The sequence below is a fragment of the Diadema setosum genome, chromosome 16 (genome assembly GCF_964275005.1).
Source record: "Diadema setosum chromosome 16, eeDiaSeto1, whole genome shotgun sequence".
Taxonomy (NCBI): domain Eukaryota; kingdom Metazoa; phylum Echinodermata; class Echinoidea; order Diadematoida; family Diadematidae; genus Diadema; species Diadema setosum.
This window is the reverse complement of record NC_092700.1, coordinates 6,790,979-6,815,571: the sequence shown is the minus strand read 5'-3', so window position 1 is coordinate 6,815,571 and position 24,593 is coordinate 6,790,979. Positions and strand designations below refer to the sequence as shown.

Genomic DNA, 24,593 nt, shown 5'->3' with positions numbered 1-24,593 from the left:
CCAAAAAAGTGCTAATAATAAAAGGCGACATGCCATAACTTTATTAGGATCCTCTTTGTTTCACATTGTTTTTGGATATCTCAGCCATTTCAAAACCGATTTTCATCGAATAAACTTTTGATACCCCTAGAACTGCATGCTCTCTGACATCTCATAGAGTGGTTTCTGAATATCTCGCAAAACATTAAAAGCTAAATCCTCAACTCGACCAGAACTGTACACACCCTTTAACCCTAATGTGTGTTGCTTGCTGATTGGTACACTCGGTGGAGTGCTTTCTTCACCAGATCGTACAGATGTCTATAGAAATGAAAGCGACTGTTAAGTATGAATATGATCAGCACAACACTGACATTTTCTTTTGGTGGCTCGACAGTAAAATCAGAACATATCTTCTCTTTAAAGTGATGGTCCAATATCTATTTCTGGTGCCCGGGCCACCAGTAATGTGGAGCCTTCCCGACTTTAATAAAATGTATACCTATTCCTCTCACACTTAGTACTATAATTGCACTCTATAATGCTCGGAACATTGTGTTCTTTATCTGGTATGTGTTTGTTGTTGTTTGCAATTTTCTTCTCCGTTGTCATGTTTGAACATGTGTATTATGTATCTGTCTTTTTATTTTCTAAAGTGCCATGAGCACTGAAAGGTGGACCTGTGCTCTCCAAGTAGCCACTATCTGTACTCTGGCAGTGGAGGCACCATCGCTGCACATAAATACACAAATTGTATCATGAGTGGGCTTGTTTAGATTTTACAACCCACACAGTTTTAGGTCAAGTTTGGATGGATTACTGAATATTGTGATGAGAATGCTCGGCAAGAAAAGCTATTTATACATTAAAGTGCGTAGGCATGTTTAAATAGGATTATACTAAGAATCAGTATTAAAACTGGGAAATATCATACAGATGGTAAGGATAACAAGCACAGTACTAGATAATACATAGCGACATTAGGTTCCATCAAGCTGCTTTATGGCAGATCTCACACTAGAGGTGATATTTACTGAAAAAAAAGTGTAATTTGTCAATATTGTGATTTGTATTCAGGTACCCACAGTCTTTCAACCATATCTGTCAGAGATGCCAAGTTCAAAAATTTTTTATGAGTGAGATTTTCATGACTCTGCGTCTTGGCGCGCGAGCAAGGGAGCGAAGTGACCAAGTTTGGGGGGGGGGGGGTGTGGGAGGGGGGTGTCCCCCCTCCCACGGTATAGGGAGCTTTTTCAATTCTTAGCTCTCAACGGTGCAATCGATAAGTGACTATTTTTTACTTATTTTGAATGACAAAAGGGAAATATACCTTCAGTTGCAACCAATGTCCCGATGCGTGAGAAAAATGGGTGTCATGAGTGAGATCGTGAGACGGACCCTAAATGCGTGAATCTCGCGCAGAATGCTTGAGACTTGGTAGCTCTGATCTGTATACCTGGTATAAATGCATTTTTATAGTTATAGAATTCAAATTTTATGAAGACATTGTAGTTACTTAAAGTGAAAACAAAGTTCTGGTAAGGGCTTGAGAACCCATCTGGCACCATTTCATATTTGCTTGCAATATATCAAAAGAGTCTACAAAGAAACTTACCTGGCTGACGCGGTTTGCCGGAATGATGAGTCGTTTTGGAGTATTTTGAGAAAAATAATAAAAGTCGGTAGACCGACTTTTATTCCAGAAGGCTCCAGACTAACTCGGTCTCAGGGAAAACTCGACCCTATTTCAGACAATTTACACACAGTTCGTGATCGCCATGTTCATCAGTACTCTATAAATACTACGGGTGGGTAGCAAACGAGGCCTTACTGAGCAGACAGGAAAGTGTGTGCTAATCCTGTACAAAACAAATGGACAGCGCGCGGTCCATCACCTCAGTTGCTGAGACGCGCGGTCTTTGAAGTTTTTGTTGTTGTTTATCAAGCGTCTTTTGATTGTTTTTAGAGGTGGGAGAGGCGCACACTAATTTTGCATGCGCGCCAAAGAGGTTTTTGATGCGCGCGTTGTAACAACTCGGACCATTACTGCGAGTAGCCAGAACGCTACAATGTAGTTTATACAGGCCGCTCCCATATTTATGCATTGTAGTACACCACACTGTACAATCCAGAGGGACAACCAATACAACTCATCCCGCCGTCAAGCAAAGCGAGGTCGAGTTATCCCCGAGTCCGAGGCTATTCTGACCCCGTTCGGGTAAGTTCTGAGACTGAACGTTTTTAGTTAATATTTCCCATTTTCGTCGTTACCCATCGAATATCTTGTTATTACTGCGTAATTCCGCATATTTCCTAGGCATATGTTCACATTTTGGAGAAAAATTTGACAACTTTTGTAGGCGTACCAGAACTTTGTTTGGGCTTTAATGTATGTGGTACATTGTAAGAATTAAAGACTTATAGTTCGCAGGAACCATTTTCTGGCCATTATTAGGTTTGGTCATTGATGAGTTTAGCCGTCAGAGACCAGATGAGGAGTTATAGTCATCTCAAGGAAAATCATCAGAGAGATTATCAAAGATGGCAAGAATCACTGAAGCCTCATTACAGCACAAGGCTACTGACTCTTTGATACAATTCATACAATTTGCCCAATTGTAAAGCTTTCACATTGCACCCTGATTTAGGAATTCTCACTCCATGCCCTAAGAATACAGAAGGAATAAAACATTAAAAGGGTTTTCTTTGTATGTGTTGAATAGGTTCTGTGACCTAGAGTATGCATTGGATATTGCACCATTTAAAATGTCAAACTGTCAAAGCTTCCTATACCATGGAGGGGGGGGGGGGGGACACCCCTCTTCTATACCACCAACTACCCTCCCCTCCTCCTTGGTCACTTTGCTCAGCCTATGCATGGTCAGCCTTAGCAGTATCTCACTCCAAACTCTCACTCAAGGTTGGCAACCCTGCAGGATGACTGGGATGGTAAGAAGAAGTAAAAGAGTTGAAATCTCTAAAACTGATTAAATCCAAATCCAAGCTTTTGAACTTTCCTGTAAAGCTGATGCAATTGTCTATTAAATATAAGACTCCCTTCTCCCTGTACATAGTATTAGTAGTTGATTATCTTACTGATGGGGGTTCGGGTTTTGGGGATTAGCCTTTTGTTGAGGGTTAGAACCACTGAGCTACTTTGTTGTAGCTCTGAGCTGGAACCACTGAAGCATGGTACCCGGTACACAAGCAAGAGGGCCCAGTTTTCCTCCTCTATAGTGAATGGGCATTGGGTATTCAAACGTGTATTGTCTGTGCCCATTATAGTCGGAGCTACCTCGCCACTGTGTGCAAGGGGTACTAGTGTACGTACATTCAAGAGTAGAGATCAGACCGTTCTGTTCTTACTCTTTTCAGCCATTCATCACACCTACATGATCCACAGTACATGGATGTACTTTCATACTCCCTAACCTGTACTCCTGTAACTCCAGAGGACTACAAACAGGGTGTATATGTTGCCCCCTTGTTTGGAGTCTGTGGTAAGGGTGTATGTTGACTGGTTGGCAAAGCTACACTGCTTGGTTCTCATTACCCGGTGCCTTGCTTCTCTTCATTATGGTGATATAATCAAACTGGATAGTTCGACCTCAATGCCGACGTCTACATGAACTACTGTACATTGGATCACAATGCGACATACAACTGTATTTTGCTGACATTACGTGTAGGTGACCTAGCTGCAATTGCTGCATGTGAAAAGGTTTCGCCAGGTCACAGTGGCGAAAGTTACTGGTACCCTGGTATCGTATTATCACCCCCAGAAATCGCCTGCATGCAGCACCACTGCAGCATAGTGTACAGCACTGTAGGTTTTAGACGACACAGGCAAGCGAGCCTTAGCCGTCCACTGAGAACCCAACAGAGAGAGGGTGAAAGAGAGGGAGAGAGGGAAAGGGAGGCAAATTAATCAAATGTGTAGCGAGCGTGTGTCGGTACACACAACCTGTTCGTATAAACCTCCAGACCTCTCCCTCGCTATCACGGGGAGAGACATCCAAGCCGGGATGCGGTGATTAGCATAACTGCATCTCCCCCATCATCACCATCACTGACTGCACGGTGCTCCTAGCGGACGGGTCCTCCCAGGCCGACTGTTTCTCTGTAGGCCACAGCTTGCGAGAGAGACTGATAAGAATAGAGAGTGAGAGAGAACGGGAAGGAAAATTAGCGGCGAGTCGACTTCAGGACGACATACTCCGTGCACATAAAACTTGAAGACTTCAATTTTAATAACCCTGAGGAATTCCCTTTCAAACCTTTGGTGTGGGAAGAGTATAGCCAAGTGCTGGCACTCCGTTGTGTCTGGATTCACTGCCACCTGTGGAAAGGCATTTTGTAAATCGTAGATGCTGTACTACTCCAAGGCAATCATAGAATCTGTCTTGAGAAGACAAACTCTGCATTGCCTGTGATGTGAGACGTTGCTTCTACCAGGGAGGTGCTTCTACCTACTGAGCAAATTGTGTTGATGTCTTGGTCTGTGCTGCCCACACAGTAGACTGCATTGAGCCATTCCTCACAATCTTCAAGGATAGACCTGCATGCCGCATTTTGAACCTTTCATCAGAGTATCCTCCAATTTTTATTCAGAAACACTGAGTCATCAATTGAAAAATCTGACAGAATAACGATATTCAAATCAGAGGCTGCTATTATTTACACTACTTCAAAATCACATCGCGTGTCTTGGTCAAGTGAATTATTGTAGGAGTGGTCAGCATTTGGTGATAGAATGATGGCCAGCGATGAAGTGACCGTCCCAACAGATTCCAATACCATAGGAGACAATCCTGGCTCGGATCCGATCGAAGTTCGGATCGCACCTCGCAAACAAGGTAACCAAATTCACATTATAGCTGTAGGACGATATGTTGTGTTATAATATAATTATATCTGTTCTGAAAATCATACATTTTATACAATTCTTCTTCAAATCTTTCATCTTTCATGATCTGTTTTCTTCATCATCATCCTTTTTTTTTTTTTTTTTTTTTTTTTTTTTAGTGGAATACCTAGCTCCATGGTATGGGTTTGGAAATTTTTAATGTTTCTGAATTGTCATACATTGATACATGCTATAGATATACTGTATGTTTTCAAAACAATAAGGTTTGAATAAATTTGAGGATGTAGGGCCTACTGTATTCATACTATTCATACTCTGTATGTGAATGCTCGTATCAACACATTGTATTTTATTGATAAAGCAGGCATGGCTTTGTTGAGAACTACCAAATTAATCTATAAATGCAGTGTATTCACCTGTATTCACCTGTCTTGTCGGGCCTGTGTAATGACAATAGTCTTGTAATTCCCTCACACTTTCAGCATAGATACAAAGTAGATAGTACTTTAGATAAAAAAGCACACAAAGTTCATACTGTGTAATGTGAAGGCTCATATACCTTGTATTTGTCACTTTCTCATCTAGAACACGACAGTGCAAAAAGTCTGATGCTGCCATACGATGTAAATCTAATGTGACCCGCTACAACAAAAGGATCCTAAAATCGCTGACGGGCGAGCCAAGCATGGCCCAGGAAAATGCTATTTTCAGGCCTTTCCTTTGATCAGTTAGCTTCGAAATTTCAGCAGATGATAGAAGATATATTAGACTACAAAATTATGTAAAACAGAAATCCGAACGTTTTGACAGATTTTGGTGATCTGACTTCAAACTCGATTTTTTCGGCTCACCCGTCAGCGACTTTAGGATCCTTTTGTTGTAGCGGGTCACTATCGGGACGCTGTGTCTTATATCAATACTTGGTTTATCCATAATGCCATCTCATAGTACACATGTAGGTGTACACGTAATTGTAGTACGTACATTGTATGAATATATAGGGACTGGCTGTGGCTGAAAGTGTTAAAAGTATTGAAATTGCTTTTAAACAAAGAAATGCACAAGCAAATGCAGAAAAAAAAAAACATGACCTCTTTTTTGAGGAGGGATGAATTTCCTTGATGAGGCAAATATATGCACAGTGTACGTGTTCCCTACAGACTTGTTTTGTTGCATTGGAACCTGCTCCAAGGTATCGATAGGTGCGGTCAGACTGGCAAAAGATTGAGAAGTTTAAGATAGTGATCTTTAACATCTCGAAGTTTTGCCAGTGTGACCGCAAAACTTCTTACGAAACTTCCCACATCAGCTAGGGATTTTCCCCCACCCCCTCCAAACTTCTTGATCTTTTGCCAGTGTGACTGCAAGAAACTGAAACTTCGTGATCTTTGTCACATGACCAGTCCACAACCTGCTTGCGGGCAGTGTCTCTGAAGCACGGGGCCATTGTCATGTACAGATGTGCATTGTTATGTCACAATCACTAGTCATCGGATGGCGTACTCTTTCTTCTTTCTTTCGTGCGCTCACCAATGACCCAATTTGGATTGAGAAGTTTGGCTGCCAGTGTGACTGCACGACAAAAGATCGCGAAGACTTTGCGATCTTAATCTCCTCGATCTTTTTCCATTCTGACTGCGCCTTACAAAGAGGTTGGATGTTATTATGTAAGTATCAGGTATCTCATCGGCTTTGAGAATACACAGATGGCGACCTGGTAGTGGCTTGATCGAGTCTCACAATAGTAGCGGAGTGGAGACATCTCCATAACATCTCCATAATGTCTCCTGGAGACTAGACTAGTCTCCAGGAGTTGCGAGAGAATATATGCGTATGTTCATTTTTTTATTTATTTTTTTTTTCCATGATGAATAGTTAGGGCTAAGTCGCAGAGACTAATTTTGTCGGAGACATCTCTGAGACTTCTCCACGACCTTGCGGAAATCCATGGCCACACCTACAATGTACCAGCAACGATGTGGAGATGTTGCAGAGACATCTTCTATGACTAGTTGACTGAGAAGACAGCTCAGGGACGTTGCAGCAATGTGCGGTGACTTCAGGGCGAATAAGTCGTCAACTTGTTTGGAGATGTCTTGGAGGTCACCTTTCAGTCACCTTGGTGGGAGCACAAGCCTTTTTTTGGGGGGAGGGGGTTTGTAGTACACGAGTTGCGGCAGTCATGGCGATGTCTCTTCTGGTGAGATACAGTAGGCCCTTGGGTAGTCAGTGTGTGCTGGCTGTGTTTACACCAAAAGGACATTGACCCTCTTTCCACTGGATAGTCCAACATTCATGAAGATTAATTCTGTCACAACAGTTTGTCTGTTTGTCTTGCACTTGAACAAGAATCAAAGTCTGCAACTGAGCGAATTAAGGTGAAGAACTTCACCATTCATTAACCAAACAGTGTTTTGAATGTAGTGATGTGCTCCGCCCCAAGGAGGCTTTTAGAATAGTTGATTTTGCTTGATGATTGTGACATGGCAGGAAATCAATGAACATTTTGAGAGAGAGAGAAAAGGTGCACTTTATAGGATGTAGGTGATGAGAAATCTTATCTTTTTATTTTCATTGCAAATAAGTAATTAATTGCAGTGTGAATAAAGTGCCAATGAAAATTAATAGCATTGATAGTGATATTTGAATACAAAGTAAATGAATTCTCGTGTTGAGTTGTTTGTATTATAACTTATTGACAAATTGCTCTTCATTAGCATCAATAATTCAATGTTGTAGTACAAGTAGTTGCCATATTAAAAAAATCATGGGCATGTATACACCGCATACTCCGGTAAAACTCAAACCAAAGTATCTTCTGATTCAATACTAGACAGAACTGTACGTGTAGACAGCCATCGTATCCACAAGACTGCCAGATGTTCACCTTTAAGGCAGCTAGTGCATGTGTAGTAGTGGGTACTCTATACATTTTAATATTCAAATTGATTTGGATCAGATATACAACTTTATATTCATTATACAGTAGGCCTATGTTTAATTCCATCAAATGTTCTGCCTCTACCATGCATGCAATATCCTAGTTACTCATACATGTGTACCTCAGGCATATACCGGTACTCTTGACTTTAGCAGTGTACAGCACCTCTCTGTGGTTTACTGTAAACACATAAATTTTCACGGTACAATAATTTGGGGGTACTTTGCGATACTTCTGGCTAGAGCAAATTTTAATTCCCGTGAAAATATCTCCACAAATTTCTCTGCACATTTTGAATGGGTTTACAATTGCACAGCGCAAATTCAAGAACCTACAATATATGCCGCTCAGCCTGAAAAATTAATCATGCAAAAATATTGACATAACACATTAATAAGCATTATAATTAGTCTGGGTACTTTTGCTGTACATCTTTTTAAAGCAAAAACATGTAGCTGTTGCCATATATTTCTTGATTGGTTGAATTCATAATCAAAAAACTTAAAACTTAAAAATCTAAAGGAGTGTTTTCTTTTTCTTTTTCAAGAGAAAAGTTGGTGATGCCAGCCTTGAAGACACTTTGTATACAAAGCACTGTGTCAGAAAAGGCAATATTTTGCCTCAAACTATTGTTGATTTTCCACATGTCAGTAGATTCCCTATATTAGGCGAACAAAAACACAGTGATATATACCGCCTACATACATTGTATAATGCATAAAATCATACAGGGCATGATAAATGAACCCTTTTAAACTTGCCATTGAGTGCAAGTGCACTGTGGAACCCTGGGATAGGTGCTATGTGTGTGTGTGCTGTGTGAAGTCCGAGCCACTATACACCTGCAAAATATGTATATCCAGGGATGTGAGGTATATCGTATGAATTGGCTGTGGCATTAGAACCACTGACCAGGCATTGCAGTGTGTGTTACTGTTTGCACAGCTGAGGTGATGCTGGATATATATTGATTTTTTAAAAAAAAAATAGATGACAGCACCTGTGTCGCATGAGGTAACCAGCAATTTAATTTGATATCTGTTTACCAGACAACCAAACATCTAAAACTGGTTTGTGCTGTCAATACAAAGGGAATAACAGAACAGGAATTTTAAGGGAGTTTCATGCAAGTTCTTTAATAGTCCGATATGCAGAAAAAGTCAGAGGTGGCAATGTCTAATGACAAGATGATAATTATTTCACGGTTCAGCAATTATAAAATTCCCTCAAGGCATGTTGTGAGGTAAAACTTCAGGTTATGAAACTGTGACTTTCCTTTTAGGCAGCAGAGACAGAAAGCCAATCTACAACACATACATGTAATCCTAGCCAAGATTGTATGAAAATAACTTTAGTCCGACCTTGGTGATCAGGCCACTGCTTATCTAGATCTCTCTTCTACAGTTCTTGTGTCCTGTGGGCTGGCTTAAATCCAGCTTTCTTTGTGTCTTGTGCAAATATTTTTTTTTTATCTGGAATGATTATGAACTTTACATCCCTGTGAATGATTGAATTGCAAGTGAAATTGTGAAAAGCTTGAAAGTTTTTGCACTCATTTTGAAATTCACTCGTATCATTACTGTGAGAGGATGGCATTTGGCATGCTAGTCAACGTGCAGTGCTCAAAAGTGGTACAATACAGCATCAGTCTTTGGGGAGTCAGGATCTCTATCTCATTCTTGTTCAATATCAATCAAACAATACATCGATGAGCAGGGCTATTTTACTGACATCTCATTCTATTTCTGTGTCATCTGAATTATAAAACATGACAACATTTTGCAGTTAACCATATTCATACTCAATCATTATGTTGAAAAAATGAAAATAACCTGTGTATACATATCCCCAGCAGAATGTGCTAAAAGTTGTCGTATTTGAGCACTTTCATCTCTTTAAATCTGGCCAAACCAGCATTAACAAAAAAAAAAAAAATCAAAAATCAAATTGAATTTATTTATTCAGCATAAAAAAGAATCAAACAGTGACAAAGATAAACAATCATGACAAAGTGCAGAGTAAATATGGATAATATAGAATACATAATTCATATGATGCATGTGATCACTGATTTGGATGCCCGCCATGTCATCATGTGGCTGAATAAGTTGGATTTTACCAATGTGTTTGAATAAAAAATATTTTAAATTTGAAATACACCTTTGCTCACATGAAGGTGTGTTAGTTTAAGATATTGGTAAAGATATTACATGTATTCAATTTTTTGTTTGTGTGGCAGGAAGACAGAAAATCGTCAGTGATAGTGTACTGGGTCCAGGAACTGATTCACTACTGTACCTGTACATGTACATGTTGTAGATGAGAGTCACATACGGTGTCTATACACTTGTACCTGTGTACATTTTATGTGCATACTTTTGATGTATTAAAATCATATAGGGCGTATGGCGTACATAATGTATACTGTATACGCTGTTATTTTCGCGAGGGTTTTATTTTCGCGAATTTTGCGAATTGAGTTGGATCGCGAATTTTAACAACACGCGAAATTGTCTCCATGCGCTTTGTTAATAGAGCATTAACGTAAGCGTCGGCGTCGATTCGCGAAAACAACATCTCGCGAAAATGTCTATGACCTCGTCATTCGCGAAAATATCTGTACGCGAAAATAATGGCGTATACAGTACTCAACAAATGTGCAGATGAGGAAATTATGCACTACAAGTGCGGACAAAGTGGGACAATTCATTAACTTAGTGAGACCTTTGTCCAACTTTATACGACTCACAATTAATTTTGTTAAAAAGTTAGAAATTTTATTCGTACACAATACTGATTCAGTGATTGCTGTTCCCTTGATCATGTTCTAGTGAAGTGTCATTTCCACGTACACTGTATCAGAGTCCCCACTACAAGTACCAGTATATGGTGATGACTGTACAGTATTGATTTCTGGTCTCTGTTATATTTTTGAGATTATTTTCTTGCTCTTCCCTTTCTCTCTCCCCCTCTCTCCGGGGGGGGGGGGGGGGGGGGGTAATTTGGTGAGTGTGGATTTTTTTTTCTTTCGTTTTTTCTTTTTCTTTTACAAAGCATTGATTTCCTCAATACTGCATTGCTAGTATCCTGCATTTGCATGGATCACCATACATTTCATGATATACTACGGTGTACACAGGAGAGTGTCTGAAAGCATGCTATACAGACAGGAACTATATACACACGCACGTGCACAGACACACACGACACACAAACAAACATGCTCTGTTGCTGTCTCTGTAAAAGGTATCTAGTATGGAGGATCATGATAGGTGCATCATGAAAAATAAGCAAAAAATATCCAACAGTTTGTGTCATGAGTATCTGCTTGCAAGAGTGCGAATATTGTGATATTTCATGCACTTTCACATGAGAGCTGCTGTTTTCTGGAGGAAAATGAACTTGTTTTTATGAAAACAAACTTGATCCTTTTTCAATTAAACAATCTGCGAGATTAAACCTGCTGACATTAGGTATTTTATTGGTTAATTATATTTTCTCCAGACAAGCACGCCCTCATCAAGTCCGATGGGCCAGGGAAGCGAGAGACCGAACCGCTCAAAGATCCCGTGGTCATTCAGAGGGAGCAGATCTGCGGCGTGGACGGACTGCGCTTCATCATCGTGTCTTCCGTCATATTCTCGGTGGCCATCACGATTGGGATGATCATCTCCATCCTTACTGGCCAGACACAGGTCAGTTGTAATGTCAATGCTACCCTTGACTTAAAAAGATGAGTGAAATTAAAGGACAAGTTCACCCTCATAGACATGTGGGTTGAGTGAATGCAGCAATATTAGTAGAACACATCGGTGAGAGTTTGAGGAAAATCGGGCAATCCATTCAAAAGTTTAAAGTTTCTGCTCAGTCTCGGCAGGATGAGAAGACTACTATGGCTTGTGATGTCACATGTGTACAGCGGTGTAAAAGAAAGTATAAAGAAAATTCAACTCATTTTCACTTTTCTCGCATAACGAAAGAACACTCAACTTATCTCTTTCAGAAGGCAAAGGGAATAATATTATCCTTAACATATATCAGTAACAAGTCCAAGAAATGTGCACTTTATTCCAAAAGTAAAGTTTTGTGAAATTCCCTTTACATTTTCCTTTTGTACGCATGCAACATGCACTGTAGTAGTTTTCTCATCCAGCAGTGATTGCGCAGATACTTTAAAAATTCATAACTTTTGAACGAATTGTCGGATTTTCCTCAAACTTTCACTGATGTGTTCTACTAATATTGTTGCATTCACTCAACCCACATTTATATGAAGGTGGACTTGTCCTTTAACAAGTTTTTTATATAAAACTAGAGTTTTGCACCAGGATGCCAAAAAAGGTTATCTCATATGCGTGGACACACAAATTGTCGCAATCTGCATCGCAAATCGACTCTTTGAAAGATAATATAAAGTTTTGGTACCTCAAAAGTTTCCCTGAATTTCCTTGTCTTAGTTTGTGTTCCAGGTTAAAGTACCTTTCATATAACTAACACTGTGAAACTTACTCGCCCCAAAGTGCTCTCATGTCTTTAGTAATCATGCAATTAACTGCGACCAGTAGCCCCATACGTATAGCGACCAGCAGCCCCATACGCATAGCATGATGGGGCTGCGCATTGTAGCATTCAGGATCATGACAGACTAGTATCGCGGGTAAATATCAACTTAAAATCCAAAAATTTCTTCAATTTGAAGACTTACCAGTTAAGTTGAAGTATTGAAAACAGGCTTCGGGCAACGTTTGGTTCTGCCAATAGTCCCTTTCTGTGTGAATTGATGACTGAATGTGACTCGGTCGAGAGGACCTTGGGAGGGCTACACTGAATTGACGGCCAGCGCATGCGCACACAGACATCTTATCCGTTCATGGATTTGAAATTTGTGCGCATATGGGGGGGGGGGGGGGGCATTTCACGAAGCGTTTTGTCAAATATTTTTTCTGACAAACTGTGATAAGCTACTGAAATCCTTGCATCTGATTGGCTGAGAGAAAGTTTGTCCCACAGATTTGTGGGACAAGACACTTCATGAAATGCCCCCTGGTCACTGCTGATTTTTTGTTTTTTGTTGTCAAAATATCAGGATAATATTTCCTGCACAGCATGTGTGAATAGTTGCAATTATGTTTTGCATTGCGATCAAAAAACCAATAACCATTGTGTGTGAAAACAGCGGTAGATTCGGTTTGCCAGTCAGCAAAGTACACACACACACCCACACACAGACGCACACACAGAAAAAAAAAAAATGAGAGGATCAGTGCATGCAACAGGCTTCCTATTCTGATCTCTAATAGACTCTTCTTCATTTACATAACCACCAGGCATCACCAAAGGCAATTGTAAAGAATGACCATACATATGTAACTGCTGAAAGGTGATCTTTTATTAATCTTTCAAACATGACACACTAAAACTAGAGTGACCTTTTGTCCTGTCACGATATATCCTGCATATACTGTAATTCCAACAGCAATACAGCAATAATATTATGTACTTATATAACAGTGCATTATGTGAAGTGCTTCATAAATATTTCACGATGTCTCCGGCATTACTCATATTTATTGCTACTATATCAAATTTCCTTCATAAACGTGTTATTGAATCCATGCTGGCAATTTATGTCATCTAATCCAGGCCCGGTTAGATTTTGATTGCCACGAAGTTGATGGGAGGCAGTCTCGCTCAATGAAGCGGCTGATTGGGGCTAACCAGGGTAGCCTCATGCCGTGGGCTTCTCATTTATTTCTTCTTCCCTCACTCATTGTATTCCTTTTTGTGTGTGATGAAATTTGGATGGTTGTATTAAACACAGGACTGCTCCAATCCTTGCATTTCATAGGGCTTCTTGGATCATTTTTTATAACCTGTAGCAAGGATGCACATCTTTTGCCTGCCATATGTTCAATTATTTGTTTTTTTGTTAATCTTTTTTGTATAAATTTGGGGGTTTTTGTGGGGGGGGGGGTGGGGAACATTACAGAAATTATGAAAAGCAAAACTTTATTTGGAAGTAGATAGGCCCTATAGGTAAAAGCATGTTAAGAAAAACAGTATAGAAAAGGGGGAGAGGAAAAGCTCTCTTTGAGTAAATCTTTTTTGCTAGGTCCATGATGTGAGTAAATAATGTCTTTATTACAATTGTATGTGTAAGCATTTTTATCTTTCTCCACATTTGATGTTTGATGCCCCTGCTCATTTGGGCAGTTTAATTGTTGAAGTTGACCCCAGCTGGCCAGTCTTGTATTTTAGGGGGTGACATGACAGTTGCGACAGTTGTTCCGGTCTTATTTTCTCCATGGACTTAGGGTTTAATAGGGTTGTGATAGGGTTTTAGACTGAGTTTGATGTGAGGATTAGGATTCGGGCTAGGTTTATGTTTGAGGGTAGAATTTATGTTTGGCTTTCTTAATAGCGTGCAGATATTACATGGGAACAATTGTCGTAGGAGCAAATGTCATGGAACCAGTTTAAAGGTGGAATAATCACTGGATGTCTTTGAACTCCAACAGGTGAAATCCCACGGGGCCGTAGCCACCAGCGTGGAGGTCTGTTCGGAGATCGGAGCCAACACCCTACGACATGGAGGTCATGCCATAGACGCTGCAGTGGCAGCTACATTCTGTCTTGGGGTGGTGCATGGGCACTACTCGGGTCTGGGAGGGTAAGACTATCAAACCAACTTTTAATAAGAATAAGTACTGTACTGTAAAAGTTAATATTGTCATGGTGTTGAAATTTTTGCGCATTTCGTGCTACAGGAAGCTAGTGCAAAAATAGAATCACACAAATATTTTTGCTTGCCATATGTTCCAATAGTTGATGTCTGCATTCCGTGGAATTGAAAACATGTCAAACTCTTCTCACCCAAAATTAGTCATTCAAAAATATCCACTTCTACAGTATAACCACAAACACTTGTGGCGTAAAACTTTCACAAATTGGAGCCAAGGGCCTTTTTCATGGCGTAAAACTTTCGCAAATTGCCATCTGTGAAAAAATATATATGAATGTACTATGTGTATTTGATTGTGTAGAAAAAAAAAAATTAGAATATGTAAGTTCATTTTACATTTGGCAAATCATACCTCCCCGCAAAATTCATGAAAGTTCATGAACATGAAAATGTCTGGTTTTACAACACATTGATGATGTTCCATATCATCTGTGTATTGATGAAAATTCAACATGTGTGATCGAGGAACTGGCCTATATTTGAAAACTGTGGATCTGCTGGCCTCTATCCCAATTCGTTTTGATGATTGTGTTTTTATTTTGGCTCACTTGATGGTGTGCCGAGGTCATGCTATTTACATAATATCATAACCTGCAGTAATGTACAAAGCAATAAGCGATAAAATGAACTCTCCTGAAAATATCCTGAATCCGATCTGTGGGTAATTTTATTGACAAATACGTATTTGTCTGATTCTATGGAGCAAAGTATGATTGATGCGCATGTATACTGTAAAAGTGGTTTCTTTCACGTACAGATACTTTCGCGGTTTCCATCGGTGCCGACTTTTTCGTGTGTGTTTAAATTCGCGGTCGGCAAAATCTGTGAATTCACAGTCGGCAAGAACTATTTTATTTTGCACATGAAAACCCAAACTATAATCCAGTTATTCTTTTATTTATTAAAAATAGAAATTAAAATTAAATGCAGGCTTACCTGAAATGCCGTCTCTCGAGTACTTTATACCATGCTTGTACCTACAACCTGTACATTGCGCAGTGTCGCTGTGTGTTAACCATCAATACACGCAATGCGCGGAATCTTCGTGTGTGCATGTGAGCAATAGCATTGTAACAAGCGGCGAGTTCAAAACATTTCCTTGCGTGGTTAATTTTGCGCGACTTTTCAAAACATTTTCGCGTGATGTTAAATTCGCGGTTCAACCTCAAAGTGCGAAAAAGCCCGAAAATAAAACCACCGCGAAAGAAACCACTTTTACAGTAGCACAGACAATCTTGAGCTGATCATCTCTTTATACACTTTATCCATTTTCTTTCTTTCTTTTTTTTTTCATATCACGATGTTAATATAGAGGCGGATTCATCATCACAGGTAATCCTGTTATGGGCTACCAGGCGGGTTACAACTTCAGGGAAACGGCCCCAGCGGCCAGCACCGCTGACATGTTTGGGACGCATCCCACGGCAACCCCAGTAAGTTACATGCATCCAGCCCCTTTTCATTCTGTATCATAGCAACCATTGGAGTTTTTAAACATCTGTCATCCCACCTGCTGTTATCATTGTTTAAAGAGGACTGAGACCCAAGGAAGCATGTGGATTGAGTTTAATAAAGCAGCAACATTTTTAAAATGCATCAGTGAAATTTTGAGGAAAATAGGATAATCCGTTCAAAAGTTATGAATTTTTAAAGTTTAAGTCCACCGTCGCTGGATGACAAGACTGCCACAGTCCATGATATCACATACCTTTTAATGGAAAAACAGTTCAATAGAGATATAATGAAAAATCAACATGATTCGCTTTTCCAGCACAATGAAAGAGCACTTGACTTGCCTCTTTCAGAAAGCAGGGAGGATTAGATTACCCATACCATATATGTCCGTAAATTTTGTGGAGTTGTCTTTATATTTTCTTTGTATTGTTCTCCATATGATACATCACAATCTGTAGTAGTGTAAGTAGACTACCACTTTTGAGAGATGTCAAGCTAGCACTGCTCGCATAGGCAGCCCAAATTCTACCACTTTCTCAAATGAAAATTTTGGCAAGTATGTAATATAGATAATGTGTGGTACTTTTCCCTTCAATGTGTAAATAAATGAAATGTCATCAGTACATTTATGACATGTAAGCTCTTCTCTGTATTGCTGATGTTACCATTAACATCAATTCAAACTTTCAACAGAGCGGCTTGTCTGTGGCGGTACCTGGAGAGCTAAGAGGTCTAGAGATGGCGTGGAAGCAGCACGGAAAGTGAGTTAGTCTCCTTTCAGACTCGGTCTTCAATAACTTTATATGCACTCCACTCTGTACTGTGTAGTGCTCAAAGTGCATAATTGTACTCTTATTACCCTGGTCACTGGATACATTATTTCCAACCAGCACTGACAGTGCTCACTCCCCACTCCTTGGGGAGCATTCCAGCCAGTCGCCAGTTTACAGACATGCACATGCTGATCAACCAGCATTCTCATCGTACCAGGTATCCATTTATACTCATGGGTGGAGAGTAACAATGTGGACATAGTGATGTGCTGAAGTGCGCAGTTGCTGATATCAAGTAAAACAAGGAAAACAAATAAACAAACAGGGGCAGAGTTTAGTGCATAAATTTATGGCAAAAAGAATAGAAAAGAAAATGAAACGATTAAAAAATCTGGGATATATTTTAAGCATGTATATCATTCCTGAATTTGGGATGTGAAGACATTCATCAGCAGAGTTGAAAATGAAATTGGATTTTGTGGAATTTTTGATGATCTTTGTGTATGATCACATAGGTGTACAATTGAAGTATTGTCTGACGGTACACATTCAAGTGTAAATGTAACAGTGTTCCGTGTTTAGGGCTACTCTTTGTCCACGATCATACAAATTGACAATTTAAGTGTAATAGGTGTAAATATTGGCTGTAAAGCTGATCTGTCTGTATAATTCAAGTATGTGTGGGATTTTTTGAGTTTAAAGGCTCCTTTGTTTATAATCATACAGGTGGACATTTCTAGCATTAGTGCTTGGCTAAGGCTGCTCTTTATGTCCACAGAGTACAGGTGTACAATTTAGTGTATGTATTTGTGCTAGATGTTGTATGTGCTTGGGTGAGGCTACTCCTTGCCTATGATCATACAGGTAGATTCCCAAGTTAAGTGTTAAGTGTTTAGCTAAGGTTGCTCTTTGTGTAAAGCATACAGGTGTACAATTCAAGTGTATGTGTTTGAGTTAAATGTTGTCTGTGCTTGTTAAAGGCTACTCCATATGTATGATCATACAAGTAGACAAGTTGAGTGTTAAGTGTTTGGCTAAGGTTGCCCTTCTTGTGAGCATACAGGTGTACCACTCAAGTGTTAATGTGTTTGTTTCAGGCTACGATGGGAAGACTTGGTCAAGCCATCTATAGAGCTGGCTAGGACGGGATTCAAGGTCACGGCACAGCTAGGTGAGTCAGTCACTATGTGTACATTAATGTATGCATGTGAATGTGTGTGTATCTCCCTTATGAGACTATTAGTCTAGTGACATACAAGATGTCTTTTTCATTGTTGTAAGAGCAGAATTTTGGTTGATATACATTGTGTCATACTGATACATTTTAGTAATGCCCTACTTTCATATTCATCACCTAAATTCTATAATTGAGAGAGAATGGCTAATGTGCATTTGGCTCCAGGAAAGTTTCTCAGTGAAAAATGTGAAGACAGTCGTGTGTCAGTCCATGTGCAGACAACAGACATATCTGGAAAATGGCCTGATATTAAACTGAGGTGGGACTGTACATGCACATATTTGATCAAGGTTGGTAGTTGCGAAATTTGAAACCATCCTGAAGTGAATTGACCTTTTTTGTCTCTCAGCTGCCGATATAGCAGAAGCAGACTTTTCATCGATGTCCCAGAACCTGAGAGATCTCTACCAGAACAAGGTTGCCAACGACACCATCAGGCGGCCGTCTCTCGCTCGACTCCTGCAGAGTATAGCCACCCAGGGATCACTTGCCCTCTATAATGGGACCGTACTCCAGGAAATAGTAGATACAGTAAGTGACAACATTCAGTCTATTTCTCTATCTCTCTATATACCTATCTATATCTATCTATCTATCTATCTATCTATCTATCTACAATTGCATCTTTGTATCTTTCTATCCATCTATGTGAAGATATTGTAAGTGAATATATTCCATCTATTTCTCTGTCTGTCTATGTACCTATCTTTCTACATTGTATCTATCTATTTACAATTGTGTCTTGGTATATTTCTATCCATCTATATAGATACAGTAAGTGAATATATTCAATTTATTTCTATATCTATATACCTATCTTTTTATCTACCTATCTACAATTGAGTCTTTGTATCTTTCTATCTAGATGTAGATGCAGTATAAAGTGAATATATTCCATTTATTTCTATGTATATCTAGCTACCTATTTTTATCTATTGATCTACAATTTGGCTTAGTATCATTCTACTTATGCAGATACAGTAAAGTGAAGATATTCCATCTATTTCTCTATCTATGTACCTATCTTGTGATCTACCTATCTACAGTATGCCTATATGCAATTGTGTCTTTGTATCTTTCTATCACTCTATCTAGCCAGCTATCTATCTATATTTCTGTCTAAAAGATCTATCTGTGTTGTCTATTTATATGAAATAATACACCTAAAAAATTATCATTACTTTAATTTTGTACACCTGCAAAAATGAGGCTTGATAGCTGAACTCCCAGATGTTTTGTTGAAAAAAAAAATGATTTCATGCTTCGTCTTGTATATATGTATATTTCATACCTGACCATTTTTTATGTCGTTTTATTTGTTTTTGTTTTGATGTGTTTGTGTGAATCTCCACCTTGACTGAATGTAAAGGTTACTGATGCTGATGGCATCATGACTGTTCAAGATGTAGAGAATTACGAAGCTCTACCGGTGGAGCCAATTCAGTCTTCCTACAGTCGCCACCAGGTCTACAGTCTCCCCTCACCCAGCTCCGGACCTGAGGTGCTCACCATCCTCAATGCCCTTGGGGGGTACAACCTGACCACGCCCGGTTCCATCAGTAGGGGCCTGGAGTACCACCGCCTCATCGAGGTGTCGAAGTTCGCCGCCGCGATGTCGCGCCAGCTCGGCGACCCCGAGCAGACCCCGATCGTGGCCAACATGACGGGTGCCATGCTCGGGCAGGAGAGCGGTGAGAGGATACGTGATGCCGTCAACGACACGGCCACATATCGGCCCTCCCACTACTTTGAGGGCGACGTTCTGCAGCCCCTGTCTTTCAACAAGGCGACAGCCCTAGTCACTGTCGTGGATGAACAAAACAACATTGTGTCATTATCAAGGTCAGCCAAAGTCTAGTCTATATGTTCTGCATAAGGCTGAGTTCTTTAAAATTGCCAGTATTCGATCTATTCCATGATTTGCATAAAAAATCAACATTTAAACTAATAAGGTTTTTCCTTTGACATTTATTTCTGAAACATTTTATTTAAACAGTCAGATTTCCTTTGTAGAAAATTGCTTTAGTTAGAGAGGTGCTTACATCAGATGTAGGCTTATTCATGCATTCTGTGTAGTTTGCAGAGTACAACAATAAATGTCACCCTCTTATACCCTTCCTTAAATTATATTTGGGTTATTTTTTATTACCTGTGTGTGTTGGGATGGCGGAAGGGTTGCAATGTTGATACTGAAAGGCATTTTGATTCTTTACAACTCCACCAAGTTTGAACATTTTGGCTGCATCATACTGTTCTTAGTTCCTTCCTGTGAAAGTCTTTTGTTTTATCAAGTAAGTTTAGTGAATGATTTTTTTTTGTTAGTTTGTTTATGTTTGGTATGCTTGATTATCAGTGTACATGGGTGTCAAACTACGCTGCGTGTCTTCATGTGTACATGTACATCCCATATAGAGAGATGGTAGAGGAAATACATTTGTTACATCGACCTTTGTCTCTCAGATTTGTGCATTTGTGTTTATGTCTTCTTTTTTTCAGCTCATTAAATGCGCCGTTTGGAAGCGGTCTAATGACACTGAGTGGTATCATCCTTAATAGTGCCATGAATAGTTTTAACTGGCCTGGCAAAGTTCTCTCCTTTGAAGTTCCTGAGGTTAGTTTCTATCATGCTCATTATATTCAGTTTTAGTAAAAACAAATTTAAAACGATTCAATCTGAATTTTTAAGCCTTGTGGGAAATGTTTAGGAGAGAGGACGTTTGTGATAATGCGGTGATGCTGCTGTGTATGATACTTACCTGTGGTCTACATAGATACTGTTAGGTGGTTTGTCGAAATGCACTCACATGTCTCGTGCAGCAAGGATTGATATTGTTATGTTGCCTGCAGTAATTCCAGAATTTGACTTGCTATTGATGGGGCTAGAATGAAATGATGTGTATATATATTCGTATATTTGTATTCTATCTATAATATAACAAATATTGCCTTGTTTATCAGTGTAATATAACGGTTAAATGCTGAACAGTCCCCTTGGAGTTATATTTTCTCACACCTCTCTGTGCTTCAGGTAAATATAATCTCTTGGAAAAGGTATTATTCAAGGGTGGATATCAAGCATTATAATATACCTCTATGCAGGTGATATCTCATATTTTTACAGTAAGTGGCTTCGCTGTGTAAAAATTATGAATCAATTGATATTTGTATGATAAATATCAATCCAAAATGTTGAAAACTTACAATAAATCTCACATTTCAGTGAATTATCATCCCTCTCATCTTTCTTAATCTCATTCACCTTCCTAGGCCAATTCCATTGCTCCCGGGCGACGCCCGTTATCCAACATGGTCCCACTAGTGGCCTGGAGTTCGCAGAACTTGTGCCTGAGTCGCTTTGCCGTAGCCGGCACGGGGAGTAGCGCCATCCAGTCGGCGTCAGTGGACGTCGCCCTGAAGGTTATGACCCTTAACCAAACTCTCGACGAGGCTGTGGAAAGGAGAACGAGAGTCTTCCCGTCTCTCTACGAGAACGTGGTGGAAGTAGAAGGTGAGAGACATCGTCGCAGAATATCGTCACAAGAAGGGTGTTACCTAGGAATGAGTCTGTAGGAAGATAAGATTGTATTTTGAAGTACAAGAAAGTTTGTGAAGAGTGCATGATATCAGAATAATTATGTATGGTCATGATTGCTTTCTTTCTGTTACCATAGGGATGAATGGATAAAGATATTTGTGTAGATAGACGGATAGATAGATAGACAAATAGATAAGTAGATAGATGGACAAGTATGATAGAAGCATGTTACCTAGAGATGAGTCCACAGGAAGGTAGGATTATATTAGCAAGTACAGGACATTTACGAATAGTGAAGGATATTGGAGTGCATATTGTGTATAATTGCTTTCTTTTGTGAGCGTATGGATGAATGGGTAGAGATATTTGTACAGATAGATGGATAGATAGATAAACAGATAAATAAGTAGATGGCTGGACAGATACAAGGGTATTTGCTACAGATGTGTCCACAGCAAAATAGGATTACTGTATACGCTGAATATTTCGCAAGGTTTTTATTTTCGCGAGTCGAGTGCTATTTGCGAAATTAAAGACACACGAAAATATCGACTCTGATCCCGATGTGAATATGATGTACGCGTGTACATTTCTCCGTTCACTACCGGACTTCTCGATCATAAATTCGACCAATCGCAAAGTCGTTGGGAATTCCTGATTCGTATATTAGAAATACATGAAGTTACAAATAGTGGATATTGGATTACATATCAATTATCCTTTCTTCCTGTAAGTGTATGGATGGGTATAGATAGATAGATAGATAGATAGATAGATAGATAGATAGATAGATAGATAGATAGATAGATAGATGAAATAGGTACAAATAGAGCAAATGAGAGGAACATAAAGAAAGTGACATGTGATAGGCATTTATAAAATGAAGGACTGATGTAGTTACTCACTGGGGTATGTGACTTGATGGAACTAACAGAAAATTTTAAATACAAAATATGTGATTGTTGATTGATTGTTTGATTTTTCCACAACACACATTTCCCATAGACACCTGCCCGAGAATACTCGGGACTCGTCTTGAAAGGGTTAAGATATACTTGTGTTGTTTATTCATTTATGCCAGCAAGCGTGTTTAGAATTTTGATAATGTGCCTTCTCTTGTCTAACTCTTGTTTATGTTTTTTTCTCTTTCAGCTAACCTGAATGCCAGTATAGTAGCCGAACTTACAACTTTAGGGCACAAAGTTGAGGTGCGACAAAATGACCTCGGGGTCGCCAACATCGCCTCGGAGGTCAAAGACCACCTGTCTGCACATTCCGACAGTAGAAGTCTCGGGGCGGAGGCGGACTTCTACTAAACTGCAAACTCGTTGACTTTCAAATTGAGGGACATGTTATTTTTTAATCCCCAATAACATTGCAATAGTTTCGTACTAAAGTCTCAGAGAAATGAACTCGTGTTGCAGCTATTCAAGGCAACAGTTGCAAACAAGATAAAATATGATTGCGGATGGAGTGATGTCATTGGTGTGCTGTCAAGTCATGTCTGACCTCTTGGAAATGGGAGAAGGAATTTCCCCCAAGGATGATTCAAAGAGTGCAACTTGTCGGAGCTACAGTGTAGCAGCGGAGGAATCGGGGAACTCTACAGAGACCACTTTAAGACGATTTATGTCGTTTTTATGTGTCACGCATGGGGAACTGTGTAGTAAGAAATCACAAAAATCTTGCCTGTCAAAGTATGTGAGCTATGCAGTATTCTCTGTTCTGTGGTATACAGTTTGTATGAACACATTTTACTCATTTCACCAGAGTATATGAGAATAGATGTATTCTATTTTAGGGCAGGTTGAAAAAATTCTGCAATCTCATAGGTTGAGAGTCATGCATCAGTTTTTGCTGTCTGCTCTTTCGAATGGTTTGAATTACTGACAAGCCAAAAGGAAATGTATGATCAAGTGAATTTGCCAAGTATCGGTAATTGTCAGAAACATGATAAAAAGAAAGCATTTCTGGCAAAAATGTATCCACCCTACTATAAAACAGATGATGCACATGTGTTTTTGCATGTCAGTCGGAATAGCGTGCATGCAGTAACCTTGGAATCTCAATGAGTTAGTCTAAACGCGCGATTCACAGCCAAGTGGGTTAAACAATTTCATAGTTACCTTACGCACCCAATTCCTAATGATGCACTCGGACCTCTGCATCATCGGCCATTGATTGTTTCGTTTGACAGTAAAAACCATTGAAACCACCCCTTCACCCATCAATGTTTATTGCCCACCTGTCAGTCAGAGATGATGAAGTGACTCCGATGACTTGTTAAACCATTCTCTCTGTAGATTCTACCAGATTTGACCAGTTTCCTAACTTCTCACCAGCCGGATGAATCAAAATCTGCATTGAGATGGTAAAGTCTTTTTAACTTGGGACTGATAGGCTTCTACTACTTTTATACAGGTAATAAGGCTCTGAGAGCAAAAGGATTAATGTCGTCTGAGCAAGAGTAGTTGAGAATATAGGATTCCAATTTCCGCCTTTCCAGTTTTGACAATGTGCATCAAAAGTGGATACGTTCCTCATCACAGGTTTTCCTTCTGGCTGATGAAAAAATTTCAAATGCTAAAGAAGCTTGTAATGTATTCTTGTGCTGATGTATCTGCAATATTGTTTGAGACGTCATGAGTGAGGTGTGTAATAAGATATTAAGAAACATTTCTGAAATTTGTTTGCCAGATATTTTAGAGAGAGCTTTCAGAGTACTAGAATTTACTGCTGTAAAACAAGAAATATTCATGGCTTGAAATTTTTGTAAATTGGAGCTGACAGCCTTTTTCACAACATGAAGTTTTCACGAATTGCCAGTGGCATTCAATTCTTATAGTGTAGGCAAGAACTTTTGTTTGCATTCAAATTTTGCAAATTTCTACTTGTGCGAAGTTTGTGTTAAACTGCACATGAAAAATTCTGGTTTTACAGTAGTTGTCACTCAAAAATAGTAATTTCTGTTTTGCTTGAAATTCAATTTGACTTTGTTGTGGCAAATTGTGACAATCTGTATTTTTCTTGTGTTATGATTTTAGCTATAACATGGGAGATGATA

At 39.4% G+C, this 24,593-nt stretch overlaps 1 protein-coding gene across 1 annotated transcript; it reads left to right on the top strand.

Moving 5' to 3' along the window:
* Positions 1-4,735: 4,735 nt before the first annotated feature.
* LOC140240240 (glutathione hydrolase 1 proenzyme-like) lies at positions 4,736-24,307 on the top strand. The gene is made up of 11 exons (XM_072320030.1): positions 4,736-4,835; positions 11,292-11,482; positions 14,306-14,457; positions 15,842-15,962; positions 16,678-16,745; positions 17,855-17,928; positions 18,344-18,525; positions 19,364-19,836; positions 20,491-20,605; positions 21,262-21,502; positions 22,682-24,307. The coding sequence occupies exons 1-11, from the start codon at positions 4,736-4,738 to the stop codon at positions 22,843-22,845; spliced, it is 1,881 nt and encodes a 626-aa protein (XP_072176131.1). The 3' UTR covers positions 22,846-24,307.
* Positions 24,308-24,593: the final 286 nt, after the last annotated feature.